Source organism: Motacilla alba, chromosome 1 (assembly GCF_015832195.1).
Source record: "Motacilla alba alba isolate MOTALB_02 chromosome 1, Motacilla_alba_V1.0_pri, whole genome shotgun sequence".
In the NCBI taxonomy this organism is placed as follows: domain Eukaryota; kingdom Metazoa; phylum Chordata; class Aves; order Passeriformes; family Motacillidae; genus Motacilla; species Motacilla alba.
Genome location: NC_052016.1, coordinates 75,342,941 through 75,355,049, shown reverse-complemented (window position 1 = coordinate 75,355,049; position 12,109 = coordinate 75,342,941). Strand labels below are relative to the sequence as shown.

The window sequence follows — 12,109 nt, the reverse complement described above, 5'->3', positions numbered from 1 at the left end:
GATAATTCATCTAACTGTCACACCTGATTATATGAACAGTGTGCTAATTTGGAGAATAGCAAAAACTTTGCAGGAATTAAACATATGTAGAATAACTACTCTGAATTAGAGTGATAAATAAAATTAAGCACATGACAAAATGCATAGTGAAAAATTCAGCAAAAGAATAATTTCTTTCTTCCCCAAATACTCTTTCCCCTAAATTAAATCAAAGGAAATAACAAGTCTTTGAGATGTCCTCTTATTACCAGAAAAATACAAAAAGCACGAGATGTACTTTTAGTTATTTTCTCTTTTATTCTGCTGTGGCATTCAGTTACACCAAACAATCACATTATTTCCACACTCACCATGGATTTTGAATCCTTAGGCTCTGTCGGACTCACAGTTTCTGCAGATGCAAGTGAAAGAGAGTCAGGAGGAATGCCATACTCTGGCTTAGGAATACTACTTCCAGCATCTTGGTCTTGGGCCTTTAAAGGTAATGCCAAACTAAGAGGAGGTGCTGACTGAACACCTTTTTCCTCCTCTTCCTCCTCACCTCTGCTTCTGAATGCACCAGTGGAGAGAGGGTGTGCGGAGTCTGGTTGTGAAAAGGAAATGCTGGTGAACAAAGTTTGAGTTCTTTTAGCTTTTTCTACTTCTCCATTGTATTTCTGAGCATCATCCATCTAGGGAAAAAATTACAGCTTGGTAAATAACTGCTTTAAAAAAGAAATCCTTGAATCTTTCAGTGATTTTTATATTTATCAAAACCACATCCCTCTTTGAAGCAAATACTCCTTCCTGCACCCATTGTTAACTACCTCCTTAGAAAAAGGGTTTTTTTTCTCTTGAAATGCTTGCAGAACAAATAGCCCAGACTTCTTAAGATAAACTTGTTAAAGTCATCTGCTTAGAATTATTTACATTCTTACCACTTTTTAAATTGAAACAATTAAGGGTTTAGGAGAAAACTATAAAAATCATCATAATAATGGGGCAGGAGAAAATCAATTTCATTGTTTCAGTGCTTTAAAGTGTAGACAAAATTTAGCTTAGCATAAAATTTCAGTTAAGTCAGCAGAGCAGAGGAAACTTTTATCACCTGAAAAACTTATCTTTAAAACTTAATTATGTTAACCTGGCTCCAGATAACCACCTCCAAGGACAGGGTTTTTTTAATAAAGTACACAAAGGAGACTTACTACAAGTAATAAAAAGAATATTTTACCAAATACAGCTACCACCTTTAATTCTAGGAGTGCGTTTAAGCACAGAAACACAAGTAAACATCTAAAGCCACGACAGAACTTCCTGCTCTATTAACACAGCCTTCATCACACAGGAGACACTTGTTAAACAAAACCAAAACATTAAAACTATTGTTCCCCCAGCTATTGAAGACCCCAAATCTACAAACTTCAGGAATGAAGCAGAATTTTACCGTGAACGACCGTGGAAGTGACGAGATTCCTCTTGAGTGGACACCAAAAGGTCTTGGTGTAACCACAGATGTTAACCTGGAGGTATCAGTTTTCTGGTAAGTTCTCGGGAGAGAAGCTGAAACCTGAGCTGACCCAGTTTGAGCATTCACTGAGTAACGAGTGGACAAAAGCGCCGAGCTCTGCTCCCGCTCCAGGCTCTCTGGAGGAGCAGGAGCTTCTCGAGCAGCCAAGCTCTCTGGCAGGCTCTCCTTGGGCGGCTGGGTGGCATACACACTTTTACTGTCATTAGTGCTGTAGGAAACATCTTCTTCCAAATGGTAATCTTTGGCTGCTGACCAATCTTTTGCTGCTGTGGAAGGTGCTTTTTCTTCACTGAACACATCATCGTTCAGTGAATATGCCCAGTTGTGCTCCTGTTTCTGCTGCTCATAGGAGTCCTGATCTCTCTCTTCCCTATGGGAATAGAGCCTGTTAAAATACCAAAGTGACCCGACAAACAGGCAGGCCTAAAGTCTTTCAACTAGTAAATGTTTATGGCTGAGCACAAGCCAAATAATACATCTCCAGTAAATGAAAATTAATAGCATCATTTAAATATATTAGAATTTTAATATATTTTTTCAACTATCTTCTTCCACCTCCTCCCCAGTTTAACACTCCCATAGCACTCAGACATACTACTATCACATTGTCAGGCTGCCACCATGACAGAAATCTTTGCCAAGAAAATTATATAGCTACACATAGCTGTAAATGATACAGATACACATACGTTCAAGTTACACATCCTCAGAAATTCAGATTTATTTGGGAAAGAACAGGAATAAAATAGTCCCATAACACTGCCTGAACTGTGTAACTGTGCTCAATGTTTCTGAAATGCTATGCTGAATTTTAGATACCTAAATAAGGCAGTGCCCTGAAATTCAGCTAATTATAATTTTTTTGCTATTCGTTCCTTTGTCATAAATGAACAACCACTACAAGGGTAATCTTTAAAACATCAGCTATAGGATTCTTATTGATACTGAACATTCAATACAATTAGCATCCATACATTCATTCAGGCAACTAATTTTTGTCCTCACAAATAAGTAATAAAGAAATCCAAAAGATTAGACTTTTTGTTATGAATACATGTCACGTGCATATTACCTTCAGCTCAGTCATATGTGCATTTGAAATAAATAAATAAATAGATAAATAAATAAGACTGTCACCACTACAGATGGTACTGTGCAGTTTACACTTTTTACTCTTCAGAAAGTAAATACCAAGAGGAAAAATTAGGGATGAAGGGGAAATCAAGTAAAAGCTTACAGCTCTGTGACATAAAATAAAATTCTGGCTGCAGTTCCCCACAGAGGCTAAAAAAATAGCAAATGTAGTGCTAGAAGGAAGATAATAGTTAACTTTATCCATGAGTAAAAAAGGCAGCTATCCAGTTCAGTGCTGTTGTTTTAACTAATTTAAAGAGAAGGCAAATGTTGATTTCTCAATACTTTCATTTATGGATAGCAAAGTAAAATATCATTTATAGAGAAAACTGCTTAACATTCTGTGCAAACAGTGCATTAGAAAACCATATTCAGCCCTTCAATTGCCTAGATTACTACATTTTATTTTGCAACTAAAATTGTCAAAATCTCTCCAGAATCAATTGCAACCTGTTGGTAGAAGCAGCTCAAAAATTTAAAGGAATAAAAATGCTCAGGTTTATGTTCCTACACATAATACTCCCATTAGGACTATTACCTCTCCTGCTGCATTTCCTTCAGTGACTTGGTACTCCTTCCAGACACCTCAGAGGCTCTCCTTTCAATTTCTTCTCTCTCTTCTTTTTTCTTTTGCAATTCTGAAGTGTAACTCTTTCTACGACTCTTCCATTTTGCTAGATCCTGTTTAGAATAACACAAATGTATACCACCAGATTTTCACAAGGGCTCATAGACTTACAGAGGCATCTCGTTAGAGATCCCCATCTCACAGACTTACAGAGGCATCCCTATGAGGTCATCAAGGCCTCACAGACTTACCGAGGCATTCCATTACATGCTATTTATTGGCCTTATTTTATTTGCAAGTCTGCATCACAGCCACATTTTCATGTACCTTTCCCCTAAATGATAAAGGGGTTGTCATGTCACATTCTAGTTAGGGTTGCAGGCTCACTGCCTCCTTAAGTTAACAATTGCAATTACTGGACTATATGCTATTTGGCCCATTTTTTCTCCCCTTAACATTTTCAACTTTATTCTAAAATAATTCACCAATCACACATAATTGAAAACTAATGCAAATGCAATCTCTATTTCTTTGTTGAGGGTTTTAGAGTTTAAGATATCATTATTTTTCCAAATCACTACTATGTTAGACTGACACACTAGCTTGAGAATAAATATGCCTTAAATTCTAAACCGAAAACAGGTATTTCTGTACTCCCTTCATTTCTGTAAAACCACAATGTGAACTGGCAATATAGTCCATGAAATACCAGAGCTAAGGGAAGTACTGACTATTAGAACTGAGATGCATTAAACAAACAACTATGAACTTCTTGTTTGGTGCTTTGTTTTTAATTTCAGCTTCTTGTTGGCACTCATTGTCAAGCAGAGATTTTAATAAATTGAAGAATCTTTAGATATGCTTATGATGCTGTGCAAAGCTACCATACAGTTTACAAGCTGGATTTAAGACAGCATTATTAGGGAAAGGAGCCTCAAGAATTTGCACAAGGAAGTTTAATTTATTCCCCTTTCTCCCAGAGTCAAATACTCAGACATTCCAATCATTTCTCCAAAAAAAGTATTCAAAAATTGCAGATAACACAAGAAACTATGTCCTAACTTCTCCTTATGTCCACAGAAATTAAGCCTGAAGGCTTTATTACAATACATACAAGTTCTATCCTGAAGCATTAATCAGAAACTTAGAAGAATATTTAAAATAATTTCAGTTCTGCATTAAACAGGCATCTCCAAAAACTCTAGTAGCTGCATGAGATGAACTATTTTAGAAGACAGTCCCATGAATTGTTGCACACATGCCAAAGCTTTTTTACTAGGGACACTGAAGGCAGGTGACACCCAGCCCCTTCAAGCAGGATGCACTGGGAGAGGTGAAAAGGAGTCCTTACTTCTTGCCACTTTAGATCTTGTTCTTGTAACTGTTCTTTTATCTTCTGCAGCTCTTCATAACGGATTTTGCGCAGTGTCTGCAGCTCCTCTGCACTGACATCATTCAAGGATTTACTCCTAGAAAGGGAAAAGATAACTCAGCCTTATAACATCCTAGCCTTCATATACACGAGTGAAACCTTCGGAGAGAGAAAAAGATTTATTAGTACAACTGAATGCTCATGAGTATTATTTTGAATGGAGCAAGAAACACATGGGCAGCTGATGGGATGTGCTGTGGTACCAACACGCAAGTCATTAGTTGGGTATTTGAGCACATAAAATCAGGTTAAGGGAATAAGCAGCTCTGTACATCTCCATGCTGATCATTCACATTAAGCTACTCCTAGAACACTGCTGCTTCTGTTCTGACTGGCTATTCTCTTTATTGATCTTGTTTCTTTCTTTGACCCAAAAGGCATCCCCTATCCCCAAATCCATTCCCACCCTTGGATTTCTCTCCTGTAACAATCCCCATATCACCTCCTGTTCTTTCCTTCCTTCCAAATCAGTTATTGATGCACATTTCCAAAAGATTAAGAGTCACACACAGCCAAATGTTTGGTTCATGGACGTCACAGGCCCAGCTAGGCTATGCTGATCCTCCCCAAGCCTCTGAGATGCTTTCCATTAAAGCTGGGATGGCTAACACAGCCATCTTCCTGCTAACTTCTTGTACATGGCTACAGTTACCCTAGGAACTCCTACTTGCTAGTTCCCTTAAACTGAAATTCCTCAAAGCTCACCTTTCATGCTTTCCCCCACCACATGCTATTTTTTCCTTTATTCTTTCACACTGCAGTGATAAACATAACAGGACATTTAGTTTTGATATAGGACAAGGCTCCTGATTAGATTTGACCACAAGCCTCTGAGACAGTAAGCAAAATGAAGGTGTTTCATATGGTTCAACGGTGTAATGCAGAGGGAAAGCTAGGTCTCTAGGGCTTGGGGGGTTTTTTTGTTTCTTAGTATTCAAAAATACCTTTGTTTTTTCATTTATCCAAAGTATGAGCTATATAGAGGGACACAATTAAGTTCCAGCAGGACTTGAAAATGTGGCACTTCTCTGATATGATGGAAAATAAGATTAAAACCAAAATAGATTCAGCACAGAGCCTTGCTCTAATCTGCTGCATTCCAAGAGATCTCTGAACTAACAAACCAGACTCTCACTTCCTCCCAAGTGGCTGAACTCACTTTCATTGGTAACATGAGACTGGCCTCTGGCCTCTAGAAATAAAGGCTTGGGCATTAACTCATCGTATCTGTTTGCTTATCTATTTTCTGAATGAGAATAGTGCCAAATTCAGCAAAAATCACCTGGTCGCTATTGCAGAAACTCTTGTACAGTTCTTTTCCTTATTTTTTATCTTTTCCTTATTTTTTATAACTTAGCTTAAGTTATATCATATGTAGAATTGTTTTGGGGCAATCAAATACAACATAAGGGGGTATCAAATTTGTTCCAGATGAGTTAAAGAAAACTAACATAACTACATTTTCACTTCTTTCTCTTGATTTACTATATCTGCCAGCAACAAAACAGGAAAATCTTGACCTGAAGAAAATATAACCTAAGAAAAGCTATATTCATACCATGGAACTGGATCTTAGTTTTAAAAACCTAACTAGTGACTTCAGTCTTCTGAGTCTCCCTCTCCTAACATCTAACTTCTGAAGCATTTTGCACTTCTGGAAGTGTTCAGTAATTTACCAGATTTGCCTCAGAGTAAAAACAGGGGGGCAAATAAATAAATAAATAAATACATTTAAATTTAAAAAAAAAAAAATCAGTAGAACACCATGCATTCCAAAATACTTAACATGCCATCACACAATAAGTGGAAAAATTATTTCTCTTTTAGTCGCAGTTCATCATAAACAACATCTAAGTTCCCATGACACAAATCTGAGTTTAGCACTGAGCATTCAATAACCTGGAAGATATAAAATAACCCCAGACCATTCACCAATTCCATTATAAATACCACGGTTGTTAATTATTTTCAGATTCTAGCTGTACAGACTTCAAAATAAAATATTTGTTATTATCCCTTTACACTTTTTTAATGTTTTAAAGCCTAATTTAAACACAGAACAACAAATTTTTCACTTCAGCAGGAATAAAACATAAAATATTAGAGCTGATTTTCCAAGTGCCTGATAACCATAAGTTGAATACGAGACAGCAGAGAGAACTTTTGCCATACACGTAGTTTTTATCTCACATTCATTACGTAAATTGCAAAGAACAGAACAACAAAGCATCATGCACGAGTTTTCAGCATGAGTGTTTAGCTACTGTGCATGCATAAAGATGAAAAGAGGCCAAAACAATAGCATTACGATCTTTCAGGCTTTATAACACTTACCCTTGCTCATCAGAAAGCTTTTGAAACAGTCTGAGAAATCAGAAACCAAAAAAAAAAAGAGATTCAGTGTCTTGATATTGATAACAACATTAACACCATTAGTAGACCAGCACTCTCACTAAGTGATGGGGTAACTGAAAGCTTGGGAACCAGCCAGCATGGAAAAGCACATCAGGAATTGGACACCAGTCAAAAAACACACCAGGACTTGCATGATGGGCAAAGTTGGGCAGAACTGTCAGAACAAGGCTGCCTGCAAGTTTCCAACACTTTTCATTTAGCAATACTGCACAAATAGAGCTTTGTGTTATTTCTGCACCACTTATTTATTCCAGTGCTGCTGAACAGCATGATGCTCAAAAGAAACTCATTCAAGAAAATAAAATTAATGCCAGCTTGAGTCCCAACAAAAGCGGGACTCAAAGTGATTTACAGAGGTTGTTCTCTTGTTACTTCAACCATTTTCGATACTAACTGAAAGTAACACTTGATGTGTACCAGAATAAAAGATCCTAATAAAAGTTTAGCATATTAATCCCTGAACACACCTAATCCAGGGCAATTCAAGAGGATTTTTTGTATTCTTGAATACGAGTATTTTATAACATACCTATGTAATTCTACTGTATGAATTTTTAAAACATGCAATATTTCCAAGCACTTCAGAAATATTTCTCAGTGAAGCTCAAAATTTGTTAACAGCATTAAGCTTAAAAATTAAATGCAGCAACATCAAAATATCAACTGGAACACAGAAGTGTCTTAGTCACAAAATAATGATGCACAGCTGGGAGATCTGCAACTTGCAATGCCGTATTTTCAGAGCTAAGCAAACATTTGGAACCCCACTCTCCCCCAGTAAATACAAAATTCAAAGGAGAGATAGGCAGCACTTAAGAAACAGTATTCAGTCAGACAAGAAAAAATTTGAGGATACCAGGAAAGAAATAGGGGGAAGAATGAATTGAGGCTGTATGAAAGTAGGTGGATAGTATTGGTAGAATAAAATATGCCATGGTGGATTTTAATATTACATAGACACACAACTTGCAGGCACCATGACTTTGGGCAGACAAAAGACTTTTTTTTTTTTTTTTTACCTCATCTAATAATCTCAGAACTGTGACAGCACATTTACAGTTTTGTAATGCAGTTTACAAGCATTTTTAAACTTAGGTGCAAGCAAGAATATCAGAATGCCCATTTCCAGAATTTGTCTTTAAAGCATTCATGTGCTTCAGAAATGTTTTTACAAATTATCTTGTAGAACACAAGAAAATATTTCCAGCCTCCATAGTCTTTTTAATAATCACCATTTCTGCTTAACCATGGAAAGAAACTTATGCAGAACATTGAGTCTGAGGGAATGATAACATATTTTCTCCAAAATGGCAACCTAAACCTAGAAAACTTTATAATCTTTTGTTGAAAATATGGTATTGCAGTCATGAGAGCTTCTATTCAAAGCAAATAAAAAGCTTGTTCGAGGATGACACGAACAAATAGACTGGCACTCTACGAATGGTTCAGCACAGGATGATGCTTTTCTGAATGGGAAGGGTTCAAGGGCACTCAATCTGTGCAGGACACAACCTGACCTCTCCACCATCTGCCGTTTCTTGTGTCTAACTTTGCTGGCCTCCCTGATTGCTTCCCACTTCTTCCAGTCTTCTTCACTGCAGGGACCTGGGATAAAATTTACTGGCTGGACGTTGCTTCCCACTTTCCAAGATTCAATCTTGCGGGTCAGCATATCGTCCTTCTTGTGGTGTAAAGATGGTGACAGCACTCTGCCATTGCTCTTCCTTTCCTCTGGTGTTGCATTTTTTTCAAGTAAACATAGAAATTTGGACCGTATCTCTTCTGGAAGACTCCACGGATCAGGAAACAGTGCTGGGTGATACTTGTCGGGAGCACCTGATAAAGGCACCTCTTTTTTTTGAGAGAGGACTTTACGAAAAATCATGTCATCCTTTTCCAAATCTGGAATCACAGTTTGGCCCTCTCTGGGTTGCAGAATTATCTCACCCTCTAGAGGAGGCTCCTGCTCAGAGAATTTCTTTAAATACCGGGGGTCTTGAAGAACAACTTGATTCACATGGAAAGCCCCAGTTTTCCGAACAAACAAATCATCGTTTTCCAAATCTGGATATACATATCCATTCTCCTCATCTCCTTGCTTGCCTCCTGGTATAAAGGAAACATTCTTTCTACATTTTATGAGCCCAGGGCCAGAAGCGGGATCAATTCTGGTCTCCATTTCAGAAGACACGTAGTCAGTGTATTTTTGCAGGGCCTGAAGTAACGAAAACTGACTGAAGCATATAAAACAAAAGGAGGGAAGTAAAAATATCATTAACTAGCAAGAGACAAGCAGATCACAACGTATTGCAATATACATTTGGTTTAGACTTGCAGTATCCCAAGCAGAACGACGACACCACTTGGCATTCACCACCACTGACGGTAGCGCAGCACACGCCAACCAACGCAAAGGTATCCCGGCATCCTAACCTGCTCAGAAACATCACACTTACATGCTCACACACAAAGCCAGTAACCCTATGCAGCATGTTACACTTTCACATTTACATGTTTCAGAAGGCCAGCAACTTACGGCTACATTAAAAGAGAAAAAAAAACCAAACAAATCCAACAAACCAGCAAAATAGTAATAACCAAAAAAGCATGGCATCACGGGACATGGTTTAATTTCATTTAGCTGTTGCATATCCAGCCATCTCTTTCTGATGCATCAAGAGAACAGCTCATGCAGCAGTATCAACCTGGGCTGATCAGAAGACTCCAAGATTTTTCCTTCTGCAATCTGTGACAATGAGCTTCCCACATACTCAGCAGTTGGCTTATAATTCTGATCCCTTCTGCAGCTACTGTTCCAGTCAAAACTTGGTCTTGGTTGATTAGCAACAATGGTACAGCTTTGTTTGTAAGCAAATTCCTCATCCTCAGAATCTGATCTCTTTCTACTGTGCAGCAGCAGAAAGAATGAGCAGAGGAGAAAGAAAAAAAAAATCCATGAAGTGTACTCACTGAGTAAAATGCACAGTGGCAACAGTGCAACAGGTGCAACAGTATAACAAAAATAATATTTCAATTATTAAAAAAAAAAAGAGAAAAAAACATAAAACATAGCCTACTGCTGCACTGGCAATGAAAATTTAAATATTCAGAGTCATAGAACTACACTTTATTTAGGCTTTGCACACAGGAGAGAAACAGGCATGCATGAAAACGCACCTGAACCCTTGAATCTCTTTATACCAGGGTTTGAAAGAGGATTTCTTGATTTTTTTCCATAGCAATTCCTCCTCTGGAGTCCAAAACTTAGGAAGAAATTTGTCAAAAGCAACAACTGTATTTGGCGCTGAAGAACTTAGCTTGCGAAAATAGAGATCATCTTTTTCAATGTTTGGGATGCCTACTTCTTCCTCGTCCTCATCACAATACCCAGATAATTGTGAAGGATTGTTAACTCTTGGTTTATTTTCCTCTTTAGTATCCAACTGCCTCTGCCTCCTCTGGTTACTGTTCAAAATATCCAATCAGTTAAGATATTTTAGGAGCAACTTGACATAAGCAATGCAAAAAGACATGCTTTTTGGCTCAGGAGCTCAGCCTTGTGAATGAAGCATATTAGTTCTCAATTTCATCACTGCAGCACCAGAAACAATAAGATAGATTAAATAAAAAAAATTTAACAAGAAGTTAAATGGTTATATCAGCATCCTATCTCCTCTGACAAAAATACAAAATTTGACAGAAAAAGCACATCAAATTATCAGCTGTGTTAAAATGCTGATTAGAAGACTAACTTTATGGAGTTATTTAAGGGCTGCGATTTAGGTAATGCAATAGTTACTGGATCTTGGATTAGTATCTCTGACCTCAGTGGTTCAAGCATTGCAGCTAGTGGACCAGCTGGATAACTTTGTCGCGAGCAAGATTTAGGAGAGTCATTGCGCAACATGAAATGATGTCCAGGTGCGGCAGAGCTTACAGGGCTCTTTTTGACTAGAAATCTACGATTTGCTAAGTCATCCAAAACAACGTCGGGCAGCCTTCTTTCATCTTCTGAATCAGAGCCACTGTCATACTCATAGATGATCTGGTGGGAAGCTGGATTTGTGAGCCCACACTCTGCTCTGCTATTTTGGCAGGAAGCTACAGGATTCGTTTCACGTCCACTGAGGTTGACCGAGACAGGAATAGAATGAAGACAGTGAAGTCACGAAGGTAATGGTGAAACTCAAGAACTGCCCACTAATCTCATCTGTATGCATGAAGAAGCCAGACAGCTGAAATTCATCACTATATTCTGGAAGTTTTAACAAGCAAGTCAAAACCGTAGGTCTATCTCTCACAAGCTTGCATTTAAGACCATTTAAATACATCTTGAGTCTGGCCAGCTTCAAAACATCACTCAAACATCAAGAAACGATGTACAAAACCAAAACCAAAAACCAAACCACACAACAACACAAAAACGTCCCCCTTGATAAAACATGGAAAATCAAATACTTGGCTGTTATTGCAGCAAGAGCAGCTTTTTTTAACTAATAAAGAAGTAACGTATTTTAAAAATTCTACATCATAGCCCACTTTACTAAGACTACACACCAGTACCTTGAAAATGCTCCATCTGACTCAGTGAAAACAGGACTTGCCCAGCTCCTCCTGTTGTCCTCATTCTTCTCTGTTCTCTTCTTCCTTAAAGGTGCTGGCACATATGCTGTCTGCTTGTTTTTGTTGGGTAAGAAACGATTGAAGTCAGTGGTAGGTTTTGGTTCAATCACAGAAATCCTGCGGTAAGACCTGTCATCTTTATGGGAGTCATGCATTTTGGAAGGCAGTTCCGAGTCTGTGTCACTGTCGCAACCTTAGAAGAAAGTGGAAATAAAATGGGAAGATACAAACATCATTCTCTAGACATGTGCTTGTTGCTAAAACTTGGATCAAAGTCCTCTAAAATCAATTTATGTCTCTATTTGAGATGTTTCAGCTGCAAATCTGCTGAGCTACTGACAGGACAGTAGGATAAGTATTTTTAGAAGTCTGTGGCAAAGCTGTGATAAGATCCATTAAACTCAATTTGGTTTGCATGATCCTCCTG

At 37.9% G+C, this 12,109-nt stretch overlaps 1 protein-coding gene across 25 annotated transcripts in view; it reads right to left on the bottom strand.

The window, feature by feature from the left end:
• Window positions 1-12,109, bottom strand: part of LMO7 (LIM domain 7) — a 132,780-nt gene that overhangs the window by 31,050 nt on the left and 89,621 nt on the right. For 13 of the 25 annotated variants that reach the window (XM_038161208.1, XM_038161379.1, XM_038161480.1 and 10 more), the window contains 10 exons: window positions 11,623-11,875; window positions 10,884-11,183; window positions 10,237-10,524; window positions 9,765-9,965; window positions 8,577-9,293; window positions 6,979-7,008; window positions 4,564-4,681; window positions 3,183-3,325; window positions 1,427-1,880; window positions 351-671 (listed from right to left, as the gene is read on the bottom strand). In XM_038161208.1, coding sequence (XP_038017136.1) covers window positions 351-671; window positions 1,427-1,880; window positions 3,183-3,325; window positions 4,564-4,681; window positions 6,979-7,008; window positions 8,577-9,293; window positions 9,765-9,965; window positions 10,237-10,524; window positions 10,884-11,183; window positions 11,623-11,875 — 2,825 coding nt within the window. The remainder of the gene's footprint in view (window positions 1-350; window positions 672-1,426; window positions 1,881-3,182; window positions 3,326-4,563; window positions 4,682-6,978; window positions 7,009-8,576; window positions 9,294-9,764; window positions 9,966-10,236; window positions 10,525-10,883; window positions 11,184-11,622; window positions 11,876-12,109) is intronic. The other 12 variants (XM_038161291.1, XM_038161563.1, XM_038162079.1 and 9 more) reach the window with 8 other exon arrangements.